The sequence below is a fragment of the Arachis stenosperma genome, chromosome 10 (genome assembly GCF_014773155.1).
Source record: "Arachis stenosperma cultivar V10309 chromosome 10, arast.V10309.gnm1.PFL2, whole genome shotgun sequence".
Classification (NCBI taxonomy): Eukaryota; Viridiplantae; Streptophyta; class Magnoliopsida; order Fabales; family Fabaceae; genus Arachis; species Arachis stenosperma.
The window spans coordinates 16,575,043-16,590,954 of record NC_080386.1 but is presented as its reverse complement, the minus strand read 5'-3'; the positions used below and the strand labels follow the sequence as shown (position 1 = coordinate 16,590,954).

Genomic DNA, 15,912 nt, shown 5'->3' with positions numbered 1-15,912 from the left:
ATCAGGGCCCGGCGCCTTAAAAGAATGCATACTGAAAACGGCCGACTTAACTTCTTCCAGAGTAACTGGCGCTGTGAGGCTACAACAGGCTTCATCATTCAGGGAAGGTAGCGGCACATCACCAAGACAACCTAAGTCTACATCCTCCGACTGGCAGAATATGTGTTTATAAAAGGATTCAACTTCCCTTCTAAGGACATCCGGGTCCGTTTCCCATACCCCATCTTGAAGAAAGAGACCATGAATCTTATTATGTTTTCTCCGCACAAGAGTCTGGACATGAAAGAATTTGATATTTCTATCCTCAAATTTTACCCACTGCTCTCTAGATTTTTGAAACCATAGAAGTTCCTCCTGCACAAGCGTGTTATTAAATTCCTCAATCAGTTGTTTTTCTTTTTGCCTTATAGACAAATCTTCCATTACTTCAAGTCGCTTCTGAAGGAAATTAATCTGTCTCTCCAATTTACATTTCCTAACGAAAATGTTGCCAAACACTTTAGAATTAAACTCCAAAGAGTTCTTCTGCACTTCTGAAAGCTTGCCATGCATCTCTCTATAGCCAGCCTGCCATGACTGGTTCACAATATTTCTGTACTCCGGATGAGTTGCCCAAGCCGCAATAAACCGAAAAGGTCTATTCCTTTTCGGTTGGGGATGACCTGCACAGCGCACTAGGATAGGACAATGATCAGACTGAAGTCTATTTAAATTTTCTGCATAAGCCTCTGGAAAGAGAGATAGCCAGCCACTATTGATACAGACCCGATCAAGTTTTTTTGCCACATCAACACCATTTTTAACCCTTCTGTACCAAGAAAACCGTCTTCCAATAGTCTTCAAGTCAAACAGATTACCATCCCCTAGAGATGTAGCAAGCCGATCTGCATGACGACTCGAGAAGAGGCAACCCTTAGATTCATGAGAGAATAGTACTTCATTAAAATCACCAAGAACAATCCATGGCCCGCAGAAAGACGAAGACTGAGTAACAAGATAATCCCATAGCAGAACTCTGGTATTAAATTGAGGACTACCATAGATACCACTGCACCTCCAAATCACATTATTTACCTAAACCTCAACTGTAACACACTGATCGAAAGTATCAACCTATTTGCAGTGAACACCCTGCATTGCAGAAAGGAACCAGATACCCCCCTTATGTCCTAACGCCTCCACTATACCAATAGGGTGATAACCAAGTTTTTTCCAGAACAGTTTCAAGTGTTGAAAAGGACAATGAGTTTCAACCACAATAAAAATTACAGGTTTAAATTTCCTAACCAGCTCTTTCCATTATATAAAACAACTAAAAATGATTAATTATTTAATTCATTTAACTAAATTACCTTTCGAGTAAAGATACATTCACCTGACCAATTACAAAAGATAAAAGCTTATACGATGATGAGATGTATTGAAGTGTTGCAATAGACCAATAGTGTTGGCAGAGCGTGAAGTACAAGGTGCGAAAAGACATCAACTAACCCCCCAAAACGGAAACCCAAAAATCCATTTTAAAAGTTGCAATGGTTTTTCGCTGTGATTTCGCTTTGGATTTGATTCTTACTTAGCTTCTAATGATCTGCTGTGTGAGATCTCCTTCGCCAAAATTTATGGTTAGGGTTGTTTTGGTGAGTTTTTAAGAAAAGATTTTTTTAAAAAGATTTTATATAAAAATAAAAGTAATTTTATGTTTAATCTCATGTAAAAGAATTTTTTTATTTATCAATTATGTTTGAATATAATAATATAAAAATATTTTTTTTATTTATTATATAAAAAACATCTTTTCTTAAAAAAAATATTTTAAAAAAAATATAACTCACAATTTTTTAAAAAATATATTTTTTTTATTTTTTTATTTTTATTACTAGAAATTTATAAAACACATGTTTTAAAAAAAAATTATTATTAAACAAAATAAGAAAGCTCAAACAAGCACTTAGTCTTAGTGATATCTCCTTACATGTCTCTTTCTGTGTCATTGAAAATTTGTGTTTGTTGTTGCTACTTCCTACGATTTTTGCTGTAAATTATCCCGGATCAAATGTGACTGTGTGTACATACATATATAGAACGGTTTTTCATGTTCAATAACGGATCAGATTTTAGAATTTCGACATTACACTCTTTATAGTTTGTGGATAGAGAATATTGAATACGTACGTATATGTGGATTTAGCATGTTGGAATGTTGATATATAATTGTTGGTGTTGGATGGCTGTAGAATTGTGAAAGAAATGCAAATGGAGTTATCAAGTGTGAGAAAAGGGTGGTTGATATACTGGAATGGGGTTTCGGTTTGGGTTGGGTTTGGCTCACTCACTCACTGACTCCTTCGCTCGCTTCTTCATCACACTCCGGCCGCCGTGGCTAACAAACTAAACCACATGGATTCGTCTTCCGACGACGAAGACGACCGCCACAACCTCGTCGACCAAAATGTTGGAAAGCCTCTCACTCTTCCCTCCACCTCCACCACTGCCGGCGCCGCCGCTTTCCACGTCGAAGATATCAGCTCGAGCTCCCGGCGATCCCAGCTCCGGAAGAGGTACATTTTCTTGATCCTCGCCGTCATCGCCGTCGTTCTCTTCTTCGCTGTTACTGAAATTCGCCATGGCCTTATCGCGAGCTTCTCCTCCGATCATCTCTCCGGTCAAATGAAGGAATCCGAATTGCGCGCCATTAACCTCTTGCGGGAGCAGCAACTAGGGCTCTTAACCGCTTGGAATCGAACTTTTCAGCACAATGCGTCACATTCCGATCCGAATCAATTGGAGGATCTGAAATCGGCGCTGTTCAAACAGATCTCTCTTAACAGAGAGATTCAGCAGGTTCTGCTGAATCCGCATCGAACAGGTAACACAAATGAGCCTGATTTCGATTTTAGAAATCCTAATTTGTTCGGTGGAGTTAGTTACAATAGGTGTAGAACAATGGATCAGAACCTCTCACAGAGAAAAACCATTGATTGGAACCCTAAAGATGGTAAATTTTTGCTTGCTGTATGCGTTTCTGGCCAAATGTCAAACCACTTGATTTGTTTGGAAAAACATATGTTCTTTGCTGCAATTCTTAGTAGGACTCTGGTGATTCCAAGTTCCAAAATTGATTATCAGTATGACAGGGTAATTGACATTGATCACATTAACAAGTGTTTGGGGAAAAAAGTTGTGATTTCCTTTGAGGAATTTGCAAGTGCTAAGAAGGATCATTTGCACATTAATAGTTTCCTGTGTTATTTCTCTCTGCCACAGCTTTGTTATCTTGACGATGATCATTTGAAGAAGTTGGGGTCTTTGGGTTTGTCAATGAGCAAGCCTGAGCCTGTTTGGCAGGAAGATACTCGGAAGCCGACACCAAAGACGATTAAGGATGTTCTGGATAAGTTCGGTCAAGATGATGATGTTATGGCTATTGGGGATGTTTTCTTTGCTGATTTGGAGAATCAGTGGGTAATGCAGCCAGGTGGCCCTATTGCTCACAAGTGCAAGACTCTGATTGAACCTAGCCGCCTCATTGTGCTCACTGCTCAGCGATTTGTTCAGACCTTCCTGGGAAAGAAGTTCATCGCCTTGCATTTTCGAAGACATGGCTTCTTAAAATTCTGGTGAGCCATTATGATATCAATGGAATAAAGCTTGAGTCATTATTGTTCTCATCATTGGTGTTTTGTGATATCGGTCTATATGAAGTTTGAGTATGATAGTGGTAAACTCTCCCTGCATCTGCATGCTCTTTTCGATTGCTGAATTTTTTTTTTCCTTAAAAAAAAAAAACGGTACTACTAATGATTGATTACTTTGCATGTTTACAGTAATCTTAAGAAACCAAGTTGCTTTTACCCGATTCCTCAAGCTGCAGATTGCATCTTGAGGGTGGTTGAAACGGCCGATGCACCTGTCATTTATCTTTCTACGGATGCTGCAGAAAGCGAGACTGGTCTGCTTCAGTCAATGGTTGTGCTGGATGGCAAGCCTGTTCTGCTTGTAAAGCGCCCTGCTCGTAACTCAGCAGAGAAATGGGATGCTTTGTTATATAGGAGTGGCATTGAGGCGGACTCACAGGTGAAATAACTATATATTCCTTTTCTTTGGTTTTGAAAATTAGGAAATGAAAGATCGAGAACTTTTAGGTGCTCCTGCAAGTTTTTACTTTTAAACTTAGAATTGAGTTGGATTGAGAATAAAAGTTTAAGGGTACCCGATGGAGCCATAAGTTTATGTATCGCAATCACAAAAAAAGAGAGACATCTGCGATGGCACTTGGCAGTGTATTGCTATATACTCGTTTCTCACTTCAAACATTTTTTTTTGGTTGGATTATTATGCAATTGAAAATACATCAGTGAGAAGCTTTTATATGCGGTGATAACTCTTCCTTTAAAACTGTTTTGTTGATATGAGTTTTGAATGTTTCCACACTGAAGGTTGAAGCTATGTTAGACAAAACGATATGTGCGATGTCTACAGTGTTCATTGGAGCCCCTGGTTCCACTTTCACTGAAGATATCCTGCGGCTGAGAAAGGATTGGGGATCAGCATCGTTGTGCGATGAGTACCTTTGCCAAGGTGAAGAACCAAACTTCATAGCAGAAAATGAATGAGGATAAAGACCATTTTTGTGCCTTGAATCAAGACCAGTTACGTTTGTTGCTCTATTATAGGGTTGATTGGGAATTTTGTCAATTGTCAATGTGAGAGTAGTCATGTATGATAATAGAATTAGCCAATTTTATTCATTAAGTTTTGCTTGTTATGCATATTCTTTCATTAATGGAACCTCGTATTGGTACCTAATAAGGATTGCATCTTGAGAGCTTTGCTAAAGGGGATTATAGTAGTAGAAGGTTCGATTATGATGTGCTCATTTCATACTTTAACTATTATGGAATAGATTAGGATAACATGGAAACATTTGCAATTTATTTGTTAATTAAATGATTATCTTAAAGTGCGAAACCTCCATGTGACATTACCTTTGCAGTATTTTAAGCAAGTAGTAGCCTAGTAGGTGGCAATTTAATAATATATTAATACATTTGGAAAAATGTCAAATGTACCGGAAATACGGATATTCTAATTATTTTAACCATTGATTTTAATTAATATGTATTATATATATTTTTTATAATTCAAATCAACCGTTAAAACAATTGAAACACCAGTATTTTTGGTACACTTAAAACTCTTCGTTTACGTGTCTTGACCACTAAGAAAACAATTGTATTTGTTGTGTCGTTAACTCATTCGTTTCATTTCTCACCATCAATTTACACTACTCTGATAGTGAATTCGGATTTGCAGCATTATCCTATTTAATTTGGGAATGAAAGGTGACCAATCAAGTTTGAATGCCATTATTGCATTACATCCAAAAAGTCAATGATAAATCAGTTTTAATCAAGTTACCAAACCATCATAATTATCATAAAGCAATAATATAGTTAATATAATATAGGAAAGTTATCCCATGTTCCAGTTCAAAAGTGGGGAACATAAAATTTAGGGTACGATCAAGTAGTCTTTTTGAATTTTGTTTGTTAGTGAAAAGCAAAAAGTCGAATATAACCTTGAAAATGAATATGGAATGACATTAATGACCAGCTGTAAATGTAGAAAAGGTGTGTGGCTTCTTAAAGGGTACTCGTAGAGCAGCTTTGGGGGGCTTGGGCCCTAACCCTTTTTATGCCCAGTAACAAAAAGTTGTTTGAATACTTGTGTAGCACTAAAGTTAAAGATGGTGAAATAGAGTGAGGGGGGGGGGGGGGTCATGCTGGACCAGAGGTGGGTTGTTGATGCGTGAGGGACTCCATACGGTGCGTGTTAGCGGGCAGCGGTGTGCAGGCTAAAGGTTGAGAAATTGGAACAACGAGGAAGATGTGTTGAAGAAGGAATGGCAGATCTGAGGGAAGGCGACATTAGGTTGCTGGTTAAAGTGGAGGTAATTAATCTGTTGCCTAGAGTCTGCTCACCAAGTTTGAGAATTTATGTTGTATATGTCGGGACTTGCTGGGCAAATGTATGGGGGGATGGGCGCACGAGTGTGAGTAGTGTGAATGGTCTGGGTTTGGTGTTTTGGTTGGTGGGTTTATCTTTGGAAGCATGAAGTCATTGTTTAAGAATAAAGATGAGGTTGATTGTTTGACAATGTAATTTTGTCATAATGATAATGGCAGCATGTGATGTTTCTTAGTAACTGTGTTGCGTAGCCTTAGGTGGCGGTAGTTGGGGATAGTTTTGTTTATGGATTATTGGGTTGGGATAGATGTTGCTTATGTAAGGTTCTTTGTAGTGTGAGTGTGGAAGAGAGTGTTTGTTAGTTTATGTTTCGCACGTTTAAGTTGGGAGTCTTGGCAGTGGTGTTAGTTAGGTGGTATGTGGTTGTTCTTCTTTGCGGTTGGATACTAACAATATGCTTTCTTGGTTTGCTGTAGTTTTGGTGAAGGGTTTTACAAGTAATAGATTTCTTGGGGAAGTTGTATTAGCAGAGGCAGAGCGTTTTATGCTGCAATGTCTTCTTGTAGCAGAACGATCCCTGGACTGGATGCTTCTGGGGAAGAGAATTTTGATGGATTCGGCGATACCGGAGATATCGATGCAACGGTAAGAATGGGATTGGTTTATATTTTGCTGGATTTTTCTTGAGTTGTAATTTAACACTGTGAGCGGTAACCGTAACCGATGAGCCTTTATCTGTGCAGGAATCACTACTGGACATTGGGATGGAAACAGAGGAAGAAGAGTTGGGGGAAGAATCACCCAATGAAGAGGACGGTGAACAGAACGGCAGTGCTGAGCATGTTGTGTTTGGTCGTGCACAGATATTGGAGATGGAGTTCGCAAACCCGGATGAGGCATGTCGTTTTTATGAGCAATATAGTCGAGCAAAGGGTTTTGCGATGCGTCAAGGAAAGAAACTAAAGAATAGGAAGGGTGAAATCGTGCGATACACGTATTTGTGCAACAGAGAAGGATTCAGAGATAGAAAATGGCTTGAGATGCAGGATCGAAAGAGGGAGCACAAGGTTGTTACTCGATGTGGATGTCAGGCAGAGATGAGGATAAAGCAAAAAGCCGAGAGCAACAATTGGTATGTGTCTCGTTTTGTTGATGAGCATAACCACGACCTTCTCCCGGCAAAGTTTGTGTCATACCTGCCAGCATATAGGAAAATATCCGATGTTGATAGAGCCCACATGGAGAGTTTGAGGCAGGTTGGAATTTCAATTCCCAAAATTTACGAGTCTATTGCCGCCCAGGCTGGGGGTTTTAACCTAGTTCCGTTCACAAAGAGAGATATGTATAATGTCGTTAGGCGGCAACGAGCAATGCAAAGCGGCGATGTGAATGCCGCGTTACGGTATTTCAATGTTTGTGCAAGGAGAGATGATAATATGTATTGGCGGTATGAGGTTGGGGCTGAGCAAAATATGTGTGATCTTTTTTGGAGCGACGGGCGTAGTCAGGATGATTATAAGTTATTTGGTGATGTTTTGGCATTTGATGCGACTTACGGGCGAAACAAGTACAATTTGCCAGTGATAGTGTTCTCCGGGGTGAACCACCATAACCAGACATGTGTCTTTGGCGCAGCCATGGTGTCTTCCGAAACACAAGCATCGTATGTGTGGGTGTTGAGCAAGTTTTTAGAGTGCATGGGGGGGAAAGCACCGAAGGCAGTCATCACTGATGGGGACAAGTCAATGCGGTTTGCCATTCAGGAAGTATTTTCAGAAGCTCATCACAGGCTCTGTGCGTGGCACCTACTAAAAAATGCAACTGTGAATGTGTGCAAGCCTCGATTCACAACTCTGCTTAGAAATTGCATGCTTGCCGACGTGGAGGTGGAGGAGTTTGAAAGGCAATGGGAGGCAATGATGGATGAGTGTCTTGTTAGGGAAGTAGAGTGGGTAAAGGATTTATACACGAAGAAGATGGCATGGGCTACCGCTTACATACGCGGTTGCTTTTATGCTGGCTTGAGGACGACATCACGATGTGAGTCACTGCATGCAAAGATGGGGAGGTTTGTGGAGAGGCGATATGGAATATTGGATTTCGTGACGAACTTCCAACGGTGTGTTGAATTCTTGAGAGATAATGAGGAAGAGCTTGACTTTAGGTCGTTGTACGGGAGGCCGGTTCTTCAAACTCAGTTTCCGGAGCTAGAGAAGTCTGGTGCAGTGAACTACACGAGGGAAATATTCTTGCGTTTTAGAGAGGCCCTAAAAAGTAGTGTTCGGGTTACTATCGTGGAGTGCAAGAAATTGGAGGATCGGACAGTTTATGTGACACAAAAGTATCGCAGGCCGCAATTCAGGTGGACTGTTGCCCACCACTTTGGGACGGATTCCTTTTTTTTGTAGTTGTATGAGGATGGAGTCGTTCGGACTACCTTGCGTTCACATACTTGCAGTGTTGGTCCAGTTAGACATAGGTTATCTTCCAAAAAGCCTGGTGTTGCAACGCTGGTCGAAGACGGCCAAAGTTGAGATCGAGGGCCCTTCTATCATGAATGAACTGGGTGAAGCGAATGAGGTATATAGGAGCCGCATGGGTGCTTTCCTGCAGCATTGTAAGCGGTTGGCAAGAGTTGCGTGTATGCGAGAGAGTGATTTCAAGAGCTGCTTGGATAGGATAGTTGAGGAAACTTATGTGTTGGAGATGAAGAATGGTGTTGGGACCGCTGCCCAAGGGACTGCCACCGGTGGCCAAGATGGAGTGCGTGATCCTGTTGCAGTTCGGACTAAGGGAACAGGGCGTGCGCAAGAGCCTTTTGGTTGTAGGGGCATAAAGAGGCGTAAGTGCAGCAACTGTGGAGTAGTGGGCCATCGTCGAACCCGTTGCCCGAGTGGTCCATGTAGCCAGCCGGTGTGTACCCAGGACCTCGCTGAAGGTGCTTTAGGGCAGGATAATTCACAGAGCCATGGCACGGTACGTACGTGTAAATGAATATTTTTTTTTTTGCAAAATTTTGTGTGTTAAGTTGTGCTGTATGCAAGTGAAAGGGGTTTTGGCTCTATGAAGCGGGTTAGTCATGTGTAGGGGTGTAACAGGAAATTTACATGGGTGCCATTGTGGTATAGCCTCTGATTTAATAATTAGTTGCAGAAGACTTAGTTGAGTTATTTGTGTGATTAAATTACGAAATCAGTTGAAAAGGTTTGTGTTCACCTGGCAAATCTGACTTTCTTGATGAATTAGGCAGTGGGTTTATCAAATAACTAAATAAGACTGACTCGTTTGACATGGTTATACTAATGTTGAGATTTATTAATGAAGTTTGCAAAATGTTTGCAAAATCCACATAGGAGGTGATATGAGATAGCACGTAGAATAAACCTGCTCTTTAATACAGGCTTGTATGTAGGCAGCAACAGGTTAGGGTCTCCTACCCTAAACCTGTATGTTCCACATAGTGTGCAATGTATGCATTAAGTTAAACTGATTTGAAAAGTTTCAGTTATGCTTCCTCGTGGCGTTGCATTCGTTAGATTAATTAAGAATTGGGTGAAATAGAGGTAATTAGCTATTTTGTGTACTTTCTCATCTTTGAAATTGTCCTTTAATGAAATTCCTTTGTACCTATTCTGTTACATTATGAAAATAAAGCCAAGGGAATGAGTTGGTGGAATAGATCAATTTTGAGTGTATCATTCTATCAAAGGTGAGAGTTAGTTTGGTTTTGAACTACTGCAGGTTTTGCTTTTCAACAATTAAGACCATAAACAAAAGTCAGCAATTTACTCCAATGAATGGTTGTCACAAAAATCTGTGCATGTCAAAATCAGAAAATGTTGTTTAATAGGTGAAATGCCTTTTTTTAGTAAGAGAAGAAGTTATTCTAAATTTGAGTTGTACCAGATGAAGTTGTGTGGGAATGAAAAATTTGGTTGGCAGCGTAAGTTTTTTCATGTTAGTGATGATGGTAACACTGTGATTTTTATTAATTTAGTCAAATATATCACTTCGCATAATGCATTTTAGATACTATCTTCACATGAAACCATATTTACACGTATGACATGCATGTACTAATGTTGAGATTTATTGATGGAGTGTTGGTGCACGAAATTGCAATCACTACAACTTCGCACAACTAACCAGCAAGTGCACTGGGTCGTCCAAGTAATACCTTACGTGAGTAAGGGTCGATCCCACGGAGATTGTTGGTATGAAGCAAGCTATGGTCACCTTGTAAATCTCAGTCAGGCAGACTCAATTGGGTATAGTGATAAACGAAAATAGCATAAAGATAAAGATAGTGATACTTATGTATATCATTGGTGTAAGAGCTTCAGACAAGCGTATGGAGATGCCTTCCCTTCCGTCTCTCTGCTTTCCTACTGCCTTCATCCAATCCTTCTTACTCCTTTCCATGGCAAGCTCGTGTAGGGTTTCACTGTTGTCAGCAGCTACCTCCCATCCGCGCAGTGAAAGCTAATGCACGCACTCTGTCACAGTGCTGCCAATCACCGGTTTGGTTCCCTCCCCTACCGGAATAGAATCACTCTTTTGCGTCTGTCACTAACGCCCAGTAGGTTACAGGTTTGAAGCACGTCACAGTCATTCAATCATTGAATCCTACTCAGAATACCACAGACAAGGTTAGGCCTTCCGGATTCTCTTGAATGCTGCCATCAAGTCCTGCCTTTACCACGAAGACTCTGATCTCACGGAATGGTTGGCTCGTTTGTCAGGCGAGCACTCGGTTGTCAGGCGATCAACCATGCATCGTGCAATCAGGAATCCAAGAGACATTCACTAAGCCTCAGATGCTTGTAGAACAAGAATGGTTGTCAGTCACCTTGTTCATGGGTGAGAATGGTGATGGGCGTCAATCATCACCTTCATCATGTTGAAGAACAAGTGATATCTTGGACAAAGAACAAGCGGAATTGAATGGAAGAACAATAGTAATTGCATTAATACTCGAGGTACAGCAGAGCTCCACACCTTAATCTATGGTGTGTAGAAACTCCACCGTTGAAAATACATAAGAACAAAAGTGATCATTGGTTTCGGCCCCAGAGAGGGAACCAGAAGAACCAAGATGAAAATACAATAGTCAAAGGTACTATATATATAGAACTAGTAGTCTAAGGTGTACAGAGATAAGTAAATGACATAAAAATCCACTTCCGGGCCCACTTGGTGTGTGCTTGGGCTGAGCAATGAAGGAATTTCGTGTAGAGACCTTTTCTGGAGTTAAACGCCAGCTTTCATGCCAGTTTGGGCGTTTAACTCCAAATTTTATGCCAGTTCCGGCGTTTAACGCTGGAATTTCTGTAGGTGACTTTGAGCGCCGGTTTGGGCCATCAAATCTTGGGCAAAGTATGGACTATCATATATTGCTGGAAAGCCCAGGATGTCTACTTTCCAACGCCGTTGAGAGCGCGCCAATTGGGCTTCTGTAGCTCCAGAAAATCCACTTCGAGTGCAGGGAGGTCAGAATCCAACAGCATCTGCAGTCCTCTTGAGTCTCTGGATCAGATTTTTGCTCAGATCCCTCAATTTCAGCCAGAAAATACCTGAAATCACAGAAAAACACACAAACTCATAGTAAAGTCCAGAAAAGTGAATTTTAACTAAAAACTAATAAAAATATAATAAAAACTCAACTAAAACTACCAAAAACATACTAAAAACAATGCCAAAAAGCGTACAAATTATCCGCTCATCAAGTGTCTTTCATTTGCATGTCTTTCATAGGTGTCCGGCAACGATAAGCAAAGTAAGAGTCGAAGGAGGACCGTGCATGTAACTTCAACCCCTTTGCACGATGCATGATGTGTTTCATGACAAGTGCGTGTGGTTGCAAGTTAGGCCACTATAGTCTGTGTGGCCAGCAACTAGTTGAGTCGGGAACAGTATTTGTCATTTTGTTTGTAGTTGTTGTTAGGTGCATGATGAGTAAAGTGAGGGATTGTGGAGATGGACTGATATTCTGTACTATTCGTAGCAACTAAACTAGTAGAAATCCATCATGGTTAATGTCGTATGGATGAAACTTGTTCTACATTTCTATTTCTTTAAGAGACAGCCTCTATGGCTTAAACGAATTTGACCCACCAATTGGAGGGGTTGTAGATAAAACACAGGAATCAAACTTGTTCTACATTTCTATTTCTTTAAGAGACAGCCTATATGGCTTAAACGAATTTGACCCACCAATTGGAGGGGTTGTAGATAAAACACAGGAATCAATCTCCTAGCATCTTTACTGTATACGCAAGTGTAGTTTCAAGACCTTCAAAAGCATGTATTGTTTTGAATCTGGGGTAAGTGTTCAACATTTAATTTACTCGATAGGTGAATCACGTTGCATCTATGAAAGAGACATTCAGGGATTAGACGTGTAACGATTTAGATGAGGGTATGGGGTTTGATCCCATCTACCTGCATTTCAAATTACTATTATAAAAATGAATTCATGGGAAAGTAGTAGATAGGAAGATTGGATAGACAGATCAGTAAAACATGAAGAAATCTTCAGTGTTGTATCTCCAAAACGTGTAAATAGATGTAGCATTATACATATCAAACAGAAACATTCAGCAAAGGGGAGGGGATGTCTGTGCTCCCTAGCTAAGGCAACTAAAATTAGGCCACTCACTGGACACATGGGTGGCCATGGTTTAGTTGCTCCAAAAAGGCATATTCAAGTTGTCATGACTAGCTAAAATGCACCAGAATAAGTTGTCATTGCGTGCATGCTAACTTACTACTACATATGTTACCCAAAAAAATTATAAGCACTACTGCCAATAACCTAGACAACGACAAACCACTGACTGACAAAAGCAGCGCAGGGCATTTGGTTCAAAAGGATTTTAGGGGACATGAATCCATCACATGCCTTCATTGTTGAAGGTCTCCTTCTGATGGGAAGTTGTGATTCCTTGCCAAACAACTTCTGCCTTGCTCTGAACGAAAGCACGATGCCGGTTGATGTCAGACTGCACCACGTGTAACGCAGCTCTCATTCGCACTTCATCAGAGTTTCCCTGTAACAGTTTCATAAAACACGTTGGTTACAAATACAATACCAGGGAACAAGTATTGGCAAGAATGTGCTGGCAAAGGTAATATGAAGGCAGTCATGTAAGAACATGGATTAAGCAAATAAGTAAGTCCAAGAGGATCATGGGTAACATACGATGTGGCGGAATATTTTTGTGGAGAAGCCCCCTTTGTGTTGCAGCCATGATAAGCACCATAGGCCGGACTCAGCACTACATAAATTGGGGTTAGCATGATGGATTTGAGGAAACTATGTAAATTCCAGCTGGAAAAAATATTCAGTATTTAAAAATAACTACAAAGGACGAACCTCTGCAGGTCTTTCGGTAGACCGTCCGGGTAGATGAAGTTTCCCCAATTTGAGGGGTCAGGTGATGTGTGGCGAAAGTTAACGATATTCCGACTCTGGATGAACATCTTCCCCAAAGCAAGCAGCTTGAAAGAAAAAATGTTAAGTCATGAAGGCTGTTGGATGAAACGAAATATGTGACAACTAAAACATGAGTAGGTTTAACATTTCTCACAATTTTGTTCATGTTTGATTCCCTTCGCACAATGGATTCCGGAGACCTGCTGACGTCCAAAGCATATATTTTTGAGGCCTTAACATCCAACAGCATCAAGTACCAGGCGTCTGCGGGTTCCCAAATTGGGACAAATACCTGTAACAAACATGTGTGAAAGGCAGCGAAACAACAGGCAGCATCGGTTAGCCAGTAATACAGACATTTCTTCTTTCTAGTGGTGATGACATGACTAACATAATAAACGAGACGCTTACATGTTCCAAGTCTCTCGTCTTGGCCATCCAGCGCCCTTCGTACTTCTGCTGTATTTCTTCTATTGGAGCATCGCATAGGACAGCAGTGGCAAAGTCATATGGAAAGTACCAACTCCTAGGGGCTTTGTTTCCCACAGCTCTCAGTGATGCAATCATGGAGGAGGTATTGATGAGCTATACAAAATGAAGAGATATCAGAATTAATAACGTTGTTAGTTTTCTGAGAATAAAACTGCATGTTCTTTGGCTGCGTCAGACGTGTGTGTGCGCGAAGATGTGTGCAACTACTAGTAGGACTCACATCTGGGTGGGGTGTGTATGGGGGGGCCAAGGAGATGAATACCCCCCTCACAATCTCAAAGCCTCCTAGCTCAAACAACACCTCCCTGCAATAGAACTAACTAATGTTAGAAATGAATATTTCAGTATCAGAAATTCCATAGCAATTTAACAGACCACATCAAAGTGGATAAATTAATTTTAACGGAACCTACTGCTATTTAAAAAGAATGCTGAAATTGAAAAGCAACTCAATAAACGACATCAACCATTCCCATGTTTATATCTAAGTACCTCCTCCGCTTATGAACTTTCGGAATCAACAAACAGCACATGAAATTATGGCCAGTCATGAAAATTTGAAGCTCAGTAGAAGTGTGACATTTTTTATTCAAGGCAAACAGAAAACGAATTCAAAACATGCAGCCAGTTAACACCGAGTTAACATTTCAGCTAACGAATCAGGTCCTTACGTGGTCGTAAACCAATACGCAACAAAATTGAGTAATTGACCCCAGAAACACCACATAATTCGAGAAATGAAGGGTGGGCAATGATAAATATTTCCTAACGGGAGGCAAGGTGTTGGGGAGAAGGAGCGGTGGAGCACACCCCCAAGGCTGGGAAATGAAAGCTATGTCCTAAGAGAGTGGGGGTGAATGACATAAGGATGGGTAGACTCTGTGATGATCTCTGACCTCTAAAGGGACGGGGGAATGGGGGACACACGGTGAAATAGACACTCAAGTTTTTTCTAAAAACTCTTCTAACATATGTTTAATGTTTCCCAAGAGTTTTCTCGTCATCATATTCAGCCTTACACTCGTCAGTCAGTTAAACAAATCATGACCCTAATTTTCTATGACTTATTTTGAAATATAAAATTCCATTCAAGAAGGAAACCATAGCTGTAAGTATTTGAGAATATTTGTCAAACTCAGCAGCAAGACATAGAACCATTATACATATAGAGCAATACCAAACAATCCAATTCTCAATTCCAAGAACCATAAACAAAAAGGTGTCTAAAATATGGACGGAATCAATAAAATTCAGCAGTAAAAAATATCAAAAAACAGATTTTGCAGTTAAGCAGAATAAATTATAGTTGGGAGTTGTACTCAAATTCCCCTTAATCTTTAAACCATGTCTCGGCACATACATTGTGAGCAGCAACAGAATCATCTTACCAAGCCCAACCCAATTCAATTGGAACACTAAAGTCAGAACTATCACACTCCAAACTTGTGTGAGAAATTCTACAATCCCCCTCCAATTCATCTATATTAATAATATTAACATAGCCTACTAATAAGTGGATATTGAAGCTTTAAACTTTATTTAACAAGAAGCTGTAACATGGCTCAAATAACAGATTTACCAATTTAATTACTACACAACTCCAAACACAGCAACTAATCTGCCTCATACAAATATCAAAAGCAGTCCCAAATGATTTACAATAACAGTGAACTATGCTACATAAACTACTCAAATTATGAAAATCAGGGACATGAAACACTATTTAGAAACCAGAGAAGCATACCGATTTCAATCAATGCATACTTGGCACAATTTATCAAAGCATGGCAAATCAAAAATTCTCAAAGGAAAACTTTAATTGAAGACAAAAACAGAGCACAACGGTCAACAAAGCACAGCACCCAGTAAGACACAAAAGAGGCATACCACACATGCAACACTTAGTTTCAAAGGATTCAATCCTGAAGTCCCCGTCACCTTCTACGGATGCATTATCATAATCATTTACACAGGAGGCATTCACACAGCAAAGCAGAGTAGATCCTAAGCAAGAGGGG

At 40.3% G+C, this 15,912-nt stretch overlaps 2 protein-coding genes across 2 annotated transcripts; both read left to right on the top strand.

Annotated features, from left to right (window-relative positions):
* Nucleotides 1–2,040: 2,040 nt before the first annotated feature.
* On the top strand, nt 2,041–4,911 carry LOC130954936 (O-fucosyltransferase 36-like). The gene is made up of 3 exons (XM_057881705.1): nt 2,041–3,617; nt 3,825–4,074; nt 4,437–4,911. Exons 1-3 carry the CDS (start codon nt 2,398–2,400, stop codon nt 4,611–4,613), a joined length of 1,647 nt encoding a protein of 548 aa, XP_057737688.1. The 5' UTR covers nt 2,041–2,397; the 3' UTR covers nt 4,614–4,911.
* Nucleotides 4,912–6,519: 1,608 nt separating this feature from the next.
* LOC130956821 (protein FAR1-RELATED SEQUENCE 5-like) lies at nt 6,520–8,375 on the top strand. Its single transcript, XM_057883790.1, has 2 exons — nt 6,520–6,612; nt 6,711–8,375. Exons 1-2 carry the CDS (start codon nt 6,520–6,522, stop codon nt 8,373–8,375), a joined length of 1,758 nt encoding a protein of 585 aa, XP_057739773.1.
* The last annotated feature ends 7,537 nt before the right edge of the window (nt 8,376–15,912 follow it).

Excerpts from the sequence above, each read along its gene's own strand:
- LOC130954936 (XM_057881705.1), top strand. The coding sequence starts at position 2,398 with ATGGATTCGTCTTCCGACGACGAAGACGACCGCCACAACCTCGTCGAC. Across the intron at positions 3,618-3,824 it reads CATGGCTTCTTAAAATTCTG|TAATCTTAAGAAACCAAGTT; the intron begins GTGAGCCATTAT and ends GCATGTTTACAG. Across the intron at positions 4,075-4,436 it reads GCATTGAGGCGGACTCACAG|GTTGAAGCTATGTTAGACAA; the intron begins GTGAAATAACTA and ends TCCACACTGAAG.
- LOC130956821 (XM_057883790.1), top strand. The coding sequence starts at position 6,520 with ATGTCTTCTTGTAGCAGAACGATCCCTGGACTGGATGCTTCTGGGGAA. Across the intron at positions 6,613-6,710 it reads CCGGAGATATCGATGCAACG|GAATCACTACTGGACATTGG; the intron begins GTAAGAATGGGA and ends TTATCTGTGCAG.